This window comes from Balaenoptera musculus, chromosome 12 (assembly GCF_009873245.2).
Source record: "Balaenoptera musculus isolate JJ_BM4_2016_0621 chromosome 12, mBalMus1.pri.v3, whole genome shotgun sequence".
NCBI lineage: Eukaryota > Metazoa > Chordata > Mammalia > Artiodactyla > Balaenopteridae > Balaenoptera > Balaenoptera musculus.
Window position 1 is genome coordinate 49048124 of NC_045796.1, and position 14525 is coordinate 49062648.

Sequence of the window (14525 nt, forward strand, 5' to 3'; positions counted from 1 at the left end):
AAAAAAAAAGGGCAGAAGACCTAAATAGACATTTCTCCAAAGAAGATATACAGACTGCCAACAAACACATGAAAGAATGCTCAACATCATTAATCATTAGAGAAATGCAAATCAAAACTACATTGAGATATCATCTCACACCGGTCAGAATGGCCATCATCAAAAAATCTAGAAACAATAAATGCTGGAGAGGGTGTGGAGAAAAGGGAACCCTCTTGCACTGTTGGTGGGAATGTAAATTGATACAGCCACTATGGAGAACAGTATGGAGGTTCCTTAAAAAACTAAAAATAGAACTACCCTACGACCCAGCAATCCCACTACTGGGCATATACCCTGAGAAAACCATAATTCAGAAAGAGTCATATACCAGTATATTCATTGCAGCTCTATTTACAATAGCCAGGACATGGAAGCAACCTAAGTGTCCATCAACAGATGAATGGATAAAGAAGATGTGGCACATATATACAATGGAATATTACTCAGCCATAAAAAGAAATGAAATTGAGTTATTTGTAGTGAGGTGGTTGGACCTAGAGTCTGTCACACAGAGTGAAGTAAGTCAGAAAGAGAAAAACAAATACCGTATGCTAACACATATATATGGAATCTAAAAAAAATATATATATATATATGGTCATTGCAGAACCTAGGGGCAAGACGAGAATAAAGACACAGACCTACTAGACTTGAGGATATAGGGAGAGGGAATGGTAAGCCGGGACAAAGTGAGAGAGTGGCATGGACATATATACACTACCAAATGTAAAATAGATAGCTAGTGGGAAGCAGCCGCATAGCACAGGGAGATCAGCTCGGTGCTTTGTGACCACCTAGAGGGGTGGGATAGGGAAGGTGGGAGGGAGGGAGATGCAAGAGGGAAGAGATATGGGGACATATGTATATGTATAACTGATTCACTTTGTTATAAAGCAGAAACTAACACACCATTGTAAAGCAATTATACCCCAATAAAGATGTTAAAAATAAAATAAAATACTCAGAATAGGCAAATCCACAGAGACATAAAGTAGATTCGTGGTTGCCAGGGGCTAGGCTGAGAATGTGATGGGAAGTAACTGCTTCATGGGTACAGGTTTCTTTTGGGGTGATGAAAATGTTCTGGAAATAGATAGTGGTAATGGTTTCCTTTGCAAATATATTAAAAAACACTAAACTGTATACTTTAAGAGGGTGATTTTATGCAATATGAATTATATCTCAATAAAAATAGATAAAATTTTAAAATGCTAACCACAAGGAACTTTTCTAAGGTCCAAAAAGGGGTGGGGGAAGGCCTGAAGAACAATCAGTGCTCTAATTCTTTCTGAACCCTTTGTTTGGCATAGACAGTTAAAATACATCTTTATTTTTTATCACCATTTCACTCTTGTCTTAACCTTGACATCCAAAGTGAAGTGAATGTAAGAAGAAAATGTTCTTCGCTCCTTTTGGAGCATTTCCACAGTTTGGTATTAAAACCTCATTTGCCCACTTGGGTTTGGGACTGGTTCCAGTAGTTAGTTGACTGCAGTGTTAAATCTCACCATTGGGGTTTGATGCTTCCACTTCTTTTTTATTAGGTGCTTGTGGGTTCCTGGGCATTGGGGAACAGAAGGGTGTACAGAGGGAAAGAGAACTGCCGGAGTGTGAGCTGCTGCCTTGCAGCCTGGGGGTCATTTGAACAGGAGAAGCCGGAGAGTGGAAGCCAACAAATATTCTAGGTGCCAGAAATGTGGCTTTTTCTTAAAGTAATGTGACATTTTAAGAGTGATTTCTATTAGTTCAGTTCCCTTGCTGTGCGGTATGGAACAAGGTCCATTCTCCTCACCCTCCAGAGGGTCTTTGCAAAGCCATGTGTAAATGATCGAATGGGTCCAACTCCACTTCTTATTATTTCTGAAGCAAAGTTTTGACTTGATTTTTAAATAGGCTCCGGTTCTCCCATTGTTGCATGTGGCTAGTGTCTACGTTGTAGATACTCCTGCTTTTACATCAGCCTTCTTACCCCAAAGGTATAATATTTTATCACCTGTGTTTGTGGGGGGCTCTCCCTCTCAGGGCTCCACCAAGAGTAGAAATCTGTTATTTTTATGCTTGGAGGAAGCATTACATGTATAGCTCAGTTTATGCAGTAAATGTGTTCCAGAAAGTTTATATGATATAAAGCACATCATGTTTTCAGTGCAGTAGGACAGCTCACTTTTACACCAAGGAACCCAGTGCTAACTTCTTCGTGGTGTATATACATACCCCGCCACATCTAGGAAGTATCAGGAAACTAAGGGCTGCTTTAATGGCATTGGCTAAACGTTCATTAAGATGCCAAACCACATCAGGGAAGCTGGTGACTCACCACACCTGGTGTGGTCCCAGCACCCCTGCAGAGTCCCCTGTCTTAGGGGGTGGGCCGTGAATGTGGGGCAGTGGGGCCCAGTTCCCGAAATCAGGGCCTTCGTTAGTCATGCACATGAGGTTGGGTTCTTCGGAGTCAGAGGACTTCTCCACAGGTCTCTCCCTCCACACCTCCTACCCTCGCGCCCACACCCTTGTGTGGACTAGCCAGGATTCCATGGGGCAGGAGGCAAGGCTAGTGTAGAGGCCCCATGTGCTGGCCGTGAAATCAGTCTGTCTGGCTCCAAATCCCATCTCCACCCCTGACTGAGCTGTGAACAAATTCCCAAACCTCTCTGTTTCTCCGTTGTAAAATGAGGGGAAATAGCAATCCCACGTCTTAGGACTGTCATGAGAATTTAGTGAGACAACATGTTCCAGTACATAGCACAGCTCCTGGCTTGCAGTGAGCCTTCATTTGATATTGGTCATCACTGCTGAGATTGGAGCCTTCATCTCCATGGTGCCCCATCCCACCAAAAGATGTTTTTGTTTTCTATTGCTGTGTAACAAATTATGACAAACTTAGTGACTTAAACAACACCCATTTATCAGCTCACAGTTCTGAGTCACAGGTCTGGGCACAGTGTGGCTGGGCTCTCACACAAGGCTGAATTCAGTGTATTGACTGACAGCGTTCTCATCTGGAAGCTTGACTAGGGAAGAATTCATTTCCAGATTTCTTTGGGTTCTTGACCCAACTCAGTTCCTTGTGGTTGTAGGACTGAGGTCTCTGTTTCTTTGCTTTCTGCCAGCTGGGAGCTGTTCTCAGCTCCTAGAGACCACCCACATAGCCCCCTCTGTCTTCAAAGCCAGCAGTGGAGACTATCCCTCCCATGGAATGCCTCTCACACTTTGAATCTGCTTCTCCAGAAAGAGCCTATCCCTTTCAAGGGCTCACCTCATGAGGTCAGGTCCATCTAGGATAATCCCTCTTCTGTTAAAGTCAACTGTGCCAAAGAAGATAACGTAATCACAGGAGCGATGATCCCATCATCCACAAGTCCCAGGGATTATCCAGGGCTTATCCACCGGAGGTGGGAATCTTGGGCACACCTTAGAGATCTGCCTACCGCACCACCTTTTCAGCAAGGCTCGTACTTCACGCCTTCCTTCCAGTTGGCAGCAAAAAGAGGATTTTCCCTCACTGGCAGAGTCCTGTGTGCTCTTTTTTCATAGCTGAGCTGGACCCAGCACCAATGCTGTGCGTGGTTCAGGCCTCAAGTATTTACATCTCTCAAGTGTCATCCCAGCTGCGACCTTTTCCCTGCTTCAGGGCCTTGGGGAGTGTTTGTGCTTCAAAGAGGGTCCAGCCTGCTTTCTCTCCAGTCATCCCTGGCACCTCTGCCCTGGCTGTCCCCAGAAGACAGCACTGCCCGCACTCCCTGTGGGGTGTCAGGACCCAGGGTCCCACAAAGAGAAAAGCCACATTGTAAAGGACTGAAAACACTAAAACATTGGGGTGACAGATGCTGTGGCCCAACTACCATTGCTACCTCTGTCTCTAAATGTCCTGCTTCTGGTAGTTATGTCGGGAAAATTAAGGAAAGCCTTCCCTAGACTTTCAAGGGATTAGTTTTCCCTATCGAGAACGTAGCAAAATACCTCAGGTTGACTCTTGTGGGTATTTCTGGTTTTACAAGGATCAAGAGTCCCCTGCCATGAATCTTCTGTGCTGAAGTCAACGCATTTCTGATGTGTCGCTGCCACATCTTATCCTTTTGCCTCATGCTATTACTATTGACTGGAAAAGGGTGTTTGCTCGTTAAACTGCTAGTTTTTGCTTTTCTCCCAGAGAAGTGTGTGAAACTGTGCAGTCTATCTACAGTTCGGCTTTCAATACTTTTCCAGCTGTCCCCATCTATCTGGGTTGCTTGTGTTTGGTTTCTAGGTTCTTAGTTCAGTTGCCTTTCTCGTTCTTTTCCTTTCATTGTGATACCTGCCCAGGTAAAGCAGAGACCAGCTAAAGGGATAGTGAATGACAGCCCCAGGAAACATGCCACATCAGAGCACAGGCTAGTGTGGCTTCACCATCACTCTCCAGAGTCTGGGCTGTTGGGATCAAGGATGCCAGTTACGCTTGAGGGCTCTTCACTTCTCCACACCCACCTAGGCTGGTTTCTGAGGCATCGTGCTTACACTGCTGAGGTTAAAGTTATTTTTTGTCCGTTTCACCTTCTTCCTCCTGCCATCCCATTTATGTGTCTCAAGAGAAAGTAATTTGCCTTTGCAGAAGACTGCCAGTGGCCTTTTTCCTTTTCTGGTACCTAGCTCTCGCACACGCCTGAAATCTCACAAGTCCTGTGATGTTATAACCTGGGCATACAGGTGTTGCTTTATTTTTTTTTTTATTTTATTTTTTTAAAGAAATTCACGTTCTTTTATTTATTTATTTATGACTGTGTTGAGTCTTCGTTTCTGTGCGAGGGCTTTCTCTAGTTGCGGCAAGTGGGGACCACTCTTCATCGCGGTGCGCGGGCCTCTCACCATCGCGGCCTCTCTTGTTGCGGAGCACAGGCTCCAGACGCGCAGGCTCAGTAATTGTGGCTCACGGGCCCAGTTGCTCCGTGGCATGTGGGATCTTCCCAGACCAGGGCTCGAACCCGTGTCCCCTGCATTGGCAGGCAGATTCTCAACCACTGCGCCACCAGGGAAGCCCGCCAGGTGTTGCTTTATTGATTGGCATATGAGGAAATGTGAGCATATCTGTGTTTAATGTGCATCTAGCAGACCAGACTGGGGTCTGTGGCATCGGAGGAGGGAATGTACGTTCGACCAGACTCATTCTGGATCGAAGTAGCCTATGCCCAGAGTAGCAGATAGATTCCATCCTTCATGTCAGCTTCCGTCAACCACTCAAGGGCTATGTGAAGAAGGATTCTGAGGCCACACGTGGTGTAGCATCAGAAGGTGCTGTGATGGATTGATGACGTCCATCATGCATGCTCACAGGAAGGGGACGTGGCAATCCTTGAATGATTCTCTCTTTGGCAATTTCTGCCCGAGTTGCTTAATGCTCTTGTGTCACATATGAGAAAATTAAGGAAATTTTAAGTAAATCAGGTTTTACTTACATAGTAGAAACAGAGCCCTTCCATTTACAGAAGAATTGGAGAATAGGGGGCTTCACCACAAGAACAGGATCCTGCTGGTCAAAGTGCTGTGCATCAGTTTTTCTAGGCATAGCAAAGCACAGAGGACTATGGTCATGAGGTCATGATGTATGATTTACTGATCAGAGTACCTCCAGGGCCCCACTTTCAAGTGGCATTATTCAGCGTTTCCCAGCGCCCCACGGACCTTGAGCAAATGTATTAGTGCATTATATGTTCATGATGGACCCACAGCGCGGGCCATAAAAGCCACACCACAGAACTGTACGTAATAAGGATGTTTTTATTTTAACCCGAATGCTCAGAACTTTGCTTCTTGGCAAGGAGCCCAAAGTCACACTGAGTACAACTCATATAGCATCTTCTGATTCTTTCATCAGGAAATGGTTAGTCTGACCGCCTCAAGTGGGAGGAAGAAGACCACAAGTTCTTATACAAATATTTTCATTGTGATTAAGTTTTAATGACCAAGCCCACACTTACTGATTTATTTCATTTTCTTCATGTTTGTCAGTGAAGTGAAGAGAGTACACAAGATCTGTGCAGAAACATTCCTTACTCAAAATTGTAAACACACGAAGTGGTATAAAAGAGAATTGTTTTCTCCAAAATGATTTTGATAGAGTTTGGGGTTTTTGCATTTAATCATTTAACACATATTTATTGAGCTTCTACTGTGTTCCAGGCACTGTTCTGGACATGCAATGATGGAACAAAAACTGAAAAATAGTTGCTGCCTCCAAGGAGCTTACTATTTGTTTCCTTCCGTTGTTTCATAGAATTATATAAAAGCTGTTAGGCATTTATTACAGTGGTAATACTTTTTTTAGAAGATTTTTGAAAGATTATTTTTTTCTTGGTTTGGTTAGATGTAGGGTCCTGTTTTCAGTAAGTTTCTGATGTAGGGTTTTGTTTTGATGGAATTGGAAGACTAGTTTGTACTGAGAGTTCTCATTGGTTTTAGATTCTTTCCTCTATCACAAGGAACAAACTTCTAGAGAAAAAAAACAGAGCATTTTATGTCAATTCTTTAAATTGCCTTCTTCTCCCTAGCATGCCCATTCTCCTAAGGAAGGCAATCACATGCATATAAGGGAAACAGCACTTATACTGTTTCAAAGATATAGCTGTAATTCTTTTCCTCTTCATAAATCAGGATTTCTTGACCTTGACACATTTACGTTCAGGGTCAAGGTAATTCTTGGTAGTTAGAGGCTGTCCTGTTCATTGTAGGATGTTTAGCAGCATCCTTGGCCTCTTGCCACCGGGTGCCAGCAGTACCCCTTACCCTCAAGCTGTGACAACCAAATATGTCCCTTGGTCATAGACAGCGAAGTCACCCCCAGCTGAGAACCACTGACGTAAATGATGTGATTCTGTGATTCAGGTCTCACATCCTCTAACTAAAGCAGATCAGTGAAATCCCTGAAAAGAGTACCTGGGGCAAGCAGTGTCTTCTGTTGGCCTTTGTAGACGCTCAGGACAGTGTTCCGCCAGGGAAGAGTTAATGTAAAGTGAGCAAGATATTTACCAGTCTTATTATGAAGCGACACCAACAACAAATGATGAAACTCCTTCAGTCAGTCATGCCTTGGAGATATGTTGCATTTCCTATTGGAAACTTGTTAAAATCATATTCATTTACCGTAAGTTAGAGAGCCTGTTGGACACAGTACACTGTAAGTTAATCTGGAATGATTTACGCGTAAATGTGTTCCAGATTTGGTGAGCTCAGCTCAAGCAGCAGGCGGCTCATTTCCAAACATTTCCATTCTCAGCTAACGACATTAAATTCAGTAAGTATTTATTGAAACATGTAATGTGAGAGGGCTTTAAACAGTCTGATATTGCTTCCATGACCCCAGCCAGCAGGAAAGCAGTGCTCTCTGAACAGTACCTCCCGAGAGTCTCCGTATCTGATGTGGCACCCCCATTTTGGTTTGCAAGATATATAGAGAAACTGGCTCTTTTCATTTCCCTTCACCGCCTCAAGTCCCTTCCCATCCTGTACCAGCTGTGTTCTCCCCAGTGAATACATGTAATTACACATGATGTCATGTATTTCTTATTTGGTTCTTTGGTCCCAAATGGGCCACTTTTCAGAATTTTGGCAGGGACATCCGTTGCATGTCCTACCTCCCTGCTGTCAGCTGGGCAGGGTATTACAGGACATTGCAGTCCAAAGTGGGGTCATTTAACCAACTCACCTTCCATTTTTGAATCTTCTTCACTTCTCACACATGCCAATAGATTCAAAATACAGGGCACACTGCTGATAAAAATTCTTGGAAGAAGAGTTGGCCTTGATGCAGAGAGAAAGAAAGGGTGAAAGAGAAACAGTGGGCTAGAGAATCTTCACTCATTCAATTGCTCTTTATTGAGCACCTGCTATGTGCCAGGCATTGGCAATATAGCTATGACAAAAATGGACAGAGCCCTGCTTTCCTGGAACTCGCAGTCTATTGAGCAATGAGACAAGTGGACAGGCCATGTTTTAATATGGCGCAATAGATGCCGTAATGAGGGAAGTCAAGATATCATGGGAGCACTTAGGAAGAGCACCACCCCAGCCTGGGGGATGGCAGGGAAATCAGAGAAGGCTTTGCAGAGGAAGTGGTGTCTTGACTGAGACATGAAGGATATATTGTGTATCAAAGAGGAGGGGGGCAAAAAGTGTTCAAAGCCATGTTCCAAAGACGAAAGATGAGTGGGAAAAATAGAACCTTTGACGAACTGAGAAGTTAGGCAAGTTTGGATAGTAGAGTGTGAGACAGGAAGACTGAAAAGTAAGCAAAGAGGAGCCACTAAGGATGTGCTTCAGGATTCTGACTTGAACACCTTGGTGGTGCCATTTACTGAGATCAGCGCAGAAGTAGGTTTGGTTTGAAGGAGGCTGGGGTGACAATGACTCAAGTTTGAATTCACCACTAATTCTAGAACATGGGAATGAGTTTTTAAATGTTTCTGAAAGATGTCAAAAGCTAATGGAAATTTGAAAAGTTAATTAGCAGATTTAAATGATTTTGTTACTGTAGGCTATCATGACATCCTGCAAATATACTCAGACCTCTTAGTTTCTGCCAATTGTATTTTTTTCATCCAGTAATTATTTCTTAATTTTGATACTTACCATCATCTTATTGCTTAAAATTTACCAAATGTGTGCCTGAAGAATGGGTACCCAGGAATGAAGAAGTACAGTGAGCTGTTTAGGGGCTGTCTTCTGGCTTTTCCAACACTCCTGCACCCTATTCTTTAGATTTCCTTTGCCATGATGGAAGTTTTAATTCTAATATTGCATACGCTCATTTTTGAAAGCTTACACTACTTTTTAGGGTGACTAGAGAAAAGCATAAGTTGGTATTATTGGACTGTCTTTAGGCAGGTGTGTGATATTACAGAGGTGTAAGGGTGCAGACCTCATGCGAGGAAAAATGCTGCATGGTGAACATCGTACTCTGTATTGATCCCATTGCCCGGAGCATATGGGGAACAAATGTGGTTGTCAAGTGAAAGGCACTGACATTGCTTCCAGCCGTCAACCATAGCCACTGCTTTTCATGCCCCTCTAGGCCTGAAGTATCCAACAGTGAGCTTTATAAATGATTCCTCTTTAACAGCCAAGCAACCCAGCCACTAGCAAGCATCCAAGTTCATGTGCCTCTTTTTGTTTGTTTGTTTTCAACAGGAATTTAGATAATGGGCTGTGTGCAATGTAAGGATAAAGAAGCAACAAAACTGACGGAGGAGAGGGATGGCAGCCTGAACCAGAGCTCCGGGTACCGCTATGGCACAGACCCCACTCCTCAGCACTACCCCAGCTTCGGCGTGACCTCCATCCCAAACTACAACAACTTCCACGCAGCCGGGGGCCAAGGACTCACCGTCTTTGGGGGTGTGAACTCTTCGTCTCATACTGGGACCTTGCGTACGAGAGGAGGAACAGGTCAGGATTCAGCTGCTCTTAAATCTTTTGGCAGTTGAACGTTTGTGCTCCTTTGACTGAGGATTCAACATTTAAGTTTTTAATCACTCTCTGCCTAGCCACTACCAGATAAGGGGCTGTTAAAAATGCTGAAGGTTGATGGACAAATCTAGATGCTGGCCACAGTGGTGCAGGGGACCCCAGTAGCTGCTCTGTGAGAATCCTGCAAGGGTTACGAGAGACAACCTGCTGCTGAGTCACTTGAGGCCAGTGGCTCTCAACCTTGGCTGGCTGGCTCAGAATAACGAGGCAGCTTTTTCAAAATGTAGATGCCTGAGCCCCCATCCCAGGTCTTTTACATCAGAAGTCCCAGGACTGGATCTGAGTATGGACATTTTGAGTTCTCCAAATGTGAAAGCACTCCTTCCCCGCATCCCCCGGTTAAGAGCACTTACAGGGTAGTACCTGCCCTTTCAGCTGCCTAACCTCCAGCCTGCCTGTCACTTCCCAGCTGGTGAGGCCATTTGGCCACATTATTTTTTGGCCATTTGTCTTCATTGATTCCTTCTCTGATACTCCCATCATCTTCTATATGGCAGAGTTTATCAGCCCTCAAGTATTTTCATGTATCTTTTGTATTTTAAAATCAAATCTTATGTATCCTTAAGGAATGTTCTCATATTTCTTTTAGATTTCTTTCTCTTTCCCTAGGCTGTGTTTCACTGCCATGTGCATTTGCTGACTTAGCTAATAACTTTGTAAAATATCTGGCCTATGTTCTCAGACATATGTTTTCTGAAATATTTGTAAGTTATCTCATGCATCCTTAGTCTTCCAAAGCCTCTCCCAGTATGTGAACCATGGTAACTAGATATTTGACATTATATGTTCCAAAATTGTTTTGTTTATTACAAAAGTTTTTTAAAAATATACACCAACCATTATGCTGTCAGCTCATCTGGGAGCAGATGTCTTAAATACCAACCATTGTGCCTTTTTACCTGGGGAGTTGGTACTACCGAGGCTTCAGCAGATGTTTTCTTCCCTCTCCACCCAACAGGACAGTGTAGTTATATCAAGGGGACCTGACCCAGAACTTTGGGCAATTAGCTACTTCTGTTCTGCCAACACTTCACACTCTGCTCAGTAGAAAAAATATTTTATGTTCACCCTTATGTTATGGTGAATCTAGCTTTTCCTTTAAAGCAGGCCTTGCATAGGTGACTGAAGGCTGGGCACACTTACTCGTCCTTCCAGCCTTCCTGGGAGGCACCTGGAATGGAGGGCGGAAGGAAAGAGGCCGTCAGGGACGTCTGTCTCTGGAGGATGCTGGAGGAGAAAAGGAGCCAGAAATGCCCCCAGCACACGTGCCCTTTGCCTGCTGGGAGAAGACAAGTGCTTTGCCAGCCGGACTCTGAATTCTGCTGACACAGGCACTGACCTTGTGCATTCACTCGTGAATGCTGGATATGAATCCTGTGTCTGCAGGTATCATTCATAAAGTCACTAGAGAGGGCTCCTTGCCTTGAACGTGTGGGTCTGTAACACCGTCAGGGAGAGTGTTAGTGTAAGAGGGCATCCGATCCCTTATGAGATGTGAAAGTTAAAACAATACTCGCACATGTTGGTGGATTTTTCTGCCTGAATTATTTGGCTTTATCATATATGCATGTCTTTCTCCTCAACGCTGCTTTCAGTGCTTTAAGGCCAGGAACAGTGTCCGTGCATCCCTGTGACCTCCTTTGACTCTTCCCTCTGTCCCTGGAAGATAAAAACACCCAGTGAGTGATGCAGGGAGACAGTGGGCAAGTGGAAGTATCGTCCTCCTGTGCCTTGTCTTCCGCACGGTGGAGCTTAGGATTGTTTTTAAATTCTGAACTGAAGGGAATCTGTTAACAGAGTGTTAAATGAGGATAGGCATGGCCTTACAAGCTCCCACTCTGTTTTAAGCCAGTCTCCTTTCTAATTGTTCAGAAATCTTTCAAACATTTTGCATTTTGTCAAATGAGCCCTGCTGCTTTGCATGGTCAGACCTTCTGCATGCCATCCCTCCCGCAGGAAGTCCCACTTGGGATGGGGTGGACAGTCAAGCCCCCTCTCCCCCTCCAGTTCTTGAGTAGTCCCCGGGCACATCTGTTCCCTTGCAACTACCAACACAGCAAAACGGCAGCTTGGTGAAACGCAGAACCCATGGTGTGCGTTCTTCAGGCCACATTAGGCACTTTGGGGTGTGTGGAAATCAAAATGAGAATCCAGAGAGCAGAGAAATGGGATGTATTTGTTATCAGTTGCTGCATAACAAATTATCACAAAACTTCGCAGCTTTAAAAGGATGCACGTTTACTATCCCACAGTTTCTGTGGGTCAGAAATCTAGCAACACCTCAGCCGGGGCCTCTATTGCAGAGTCTCTCACAGGCTGCAGTCAAGGTGTGTTGGCTGGGCTGTGGTCCTCTCGCCATCCATCTGAGAAGGGTCTGCTGCTGCCAAGTTCACGGCATGTTGGCAAGACCCACCTCCTCGTTGGCTGTTGGCCAGAGGCCACCCTCATTTCTTTGTCGTGTGGGCCTCGCCAGCATGGCAGTTTGCTTCATCAGAGTGATCAAGCCAAAGCGGCAATCCAGAGAGTCTGCTCGGAAGACAGAAGTCACCGTCTTTTGAAGTTGAGACGTGGTCATTCATGGGACATCCCATCACCTTTGCCGTGTTCTGTTGGTTAGAAGCAAGTCACTGGGTTCAGCCACACTCAAAGGGAGGGGGTTGCACAAGGGCCTGAAAACCAGGAGGTGAAAATCCCTGAGGGCTGTCTTCGGACTTCCTCCACATAGTAGGCAGAGTTCTAGGCCAAATGCAACACTGGATGTTCTTCAGTGTTGATGGCAAACCGCTGCAAGGCAGGAAAGGCCTCTGTGGCGCGTCAGCCAGGTGAGGAAGAGGGAGGACAAGTCACGCGGGGAGGGGTGAGTCCATGGTGGAAGGAGAGCCAGAGAGAGGGAGTTCTGATGGCCTTGGCAGGTGCCAAGGGCAAGACATCCTCTGATGGGGTGCACATGTACGGAGAGGGTCTTCTCAGCGCCCGGGCTGCAGAAGGCGTTTCCTGTTACATTCCGTGTCCTGTTATGCCGAGGGAAAGCGTAGTCTGCTTTACCCAGACCGGATGCGGGTTCCTGCACGGAGGAGAACGTGTGGGGTAAAGAGCGTCTGTAATTGCTGCAGAGCCCTGCAGATCTGAAGTATAATGTTGCTGCTGCCCCTTGGTTGTGGCCGTGATATCAATATCCATCTCTTCCCAAGGACTCATTCCAAGTGGACAGAGAGAAGTCCTTCAACTCTGGGTTTTAGTTGGATCAAATAATGCTTCTCCTACAAAGATCAAGGCATAAATTCAGCTTGTGACTCTAGTTTCACACAATTACAACACTGCATCATGTTATCAGTACTGATGAGATGTAAATTTTGAGAATGAGGTTTTAGTGAAGGTTTAATTTCTTGGGATTAATTTCCCCTGGTGTAATAATCTCTCCCGTTTTGATTTTGTTTTTGTCAGGAGTAACCCTGTTTGTGGCCCTTTACGATTATGAAGCACGGACGGAAGATGACCTGAGTTTTCACAAAGGAGAAAAATTTCAAATATTGAACAGCTCGTAAGTTTGGAGAGGGAGGGGGAAGCGTGCATGCCTTTCAGACTGGGCAACAATTCTTGTGTTAGCAGTCTGCACCTTTTCAGATCTCTGAAATGCTAAGAGAACACTTGCTAATCAATTCATTAATTCTCAGCAACTTAACTTGAGGAAAGAAGAGCTGATGAACCAGTGCGGTATTTTATGGCGCTGTATGTCCAGGGAGCTTTTTGGAAGATATCATAGAAGCGGAGTCGATGGTTTTGGTCTTGGTTTAAAGGTTGTAAAAGCACCAGCCTCGCCCTCTACAAATCTAGTTTCAGATGATTGGCAGGAGGCTGGCCTATCCACATTAGCCTCTCTTTGCCCGGAGATTTTCTTCAAAGTTCACATGTTGCCCTAGCCTCACGTAAGGCTGGCAACAAGTTCCATTTTCAAAACTGCTAAATATTCCCATTGGTGAAGCCTGTGGAGGCAATTTTCCATAATGAAAATTTGCAAGTGACTGAAATCTTTGTAAGATGGAAGGAGAAGTGATTTTGCCCACTCGAGAATGACTACAAGCATGACTTTTCAATGTGGCCAGCAGAAACAGCAGTTAAAGCAGGCAATGGGGAAATGTCAAGGGTGAGAATCACTCATTTTTCAAATCCTCCATTTAATACTTCCTTTAGGGAGAGTAAATATGGGTCAGATTTCCCTATAGCTTTTAAATATTACATCTGTTAGGTTAAGGCAGTGTGCACAGATGGGGGCCCTCCAGAAAAATCCAGGCTCCAAAGAAAATGGTGGTGTCCCATGTGTGCAAGTCAGGCCCTCTCCCCAACACCTCAAGTTTCCCTCGTGAGCGCCCCCCAGTGGCAGGGAAAGAATGCCACTTGGAGGCTGAGGGCCCACCAGGAAGTTCTCCAGTGCTGCTAGGTCTGGTTACTCTGCCCTCTGCTCTCTGAGCAAACTGGATTTCATGGTGGTGGAAGGGCCCGAAGTCTGGCTCTTCAGCTTTTCCAAGGGCAGGTGGGAGGCAGCCCTGCTCACCCCACCCATCCCAGGAAAGAGGAGTGGTCCTTGGAACAGGGAACTGCCTCAGGCCCTGAAAACTGCCTCCTTGTAAAACCCACCCCTTCCCTAGGACGCCCCCACCTCTCAGGACCGCCTTTCCAGGGCAAGAATGGAATTCCTCCCGTCATAGGACAGTGACTCTTCCAGACATCAGAAGGCACTGTCTCCGTAGCTACAGGGTTATTTTTAAATATATTATTGTCATCATGAACAGGGAGGAGGGTGGGATTTTTTTTTAACTTTTTATTTAAATGCATATATATGGTCACGTGCACGGATCAAAAGTGTGCAGGGTGGTTGGTGCTCGCACAGTAAGACCGCTCAACTTAACAGTTAAAGTGGTACATTTATGTTATACGTATTTTACCACAGTTTTTTAAAAGTGTACCATTTGCGGAATTTACACAAACCC

The 14525-nt window shown here is 45.0% G+C and overlaps 1 protein-coding gene across 4 annotated transcripts in view; it reads left to right on the top strand.

The window, feature by feature from the left end:
- Positions 1–14525, top strand: part of FYN (FYN proto-oncogene, Src family tyrosine kinase) — a 209941-nt gene that overhangs the window by 146754 nt on the left and 48662 nt on the right. For all 4 annotated transcript variants that reach the window (XM_036871599.1, XM_036871600.1, XM_036871598.1 and 1 more), the window contains 2 exons: positions 9199–9456; positions 12982–13078. In XM_036871599.1, coding sequence (XP_036727494.1) covers positions 9210–9456; positions 12982–13078 — 344 coding nt within the window. In that variant the 5' untranslated portion in view covers positions 9199–9209. The remainder of the gene's footprint in view (positions 1–9198; positions 9457–12981; positions 13079–14525) is intronic.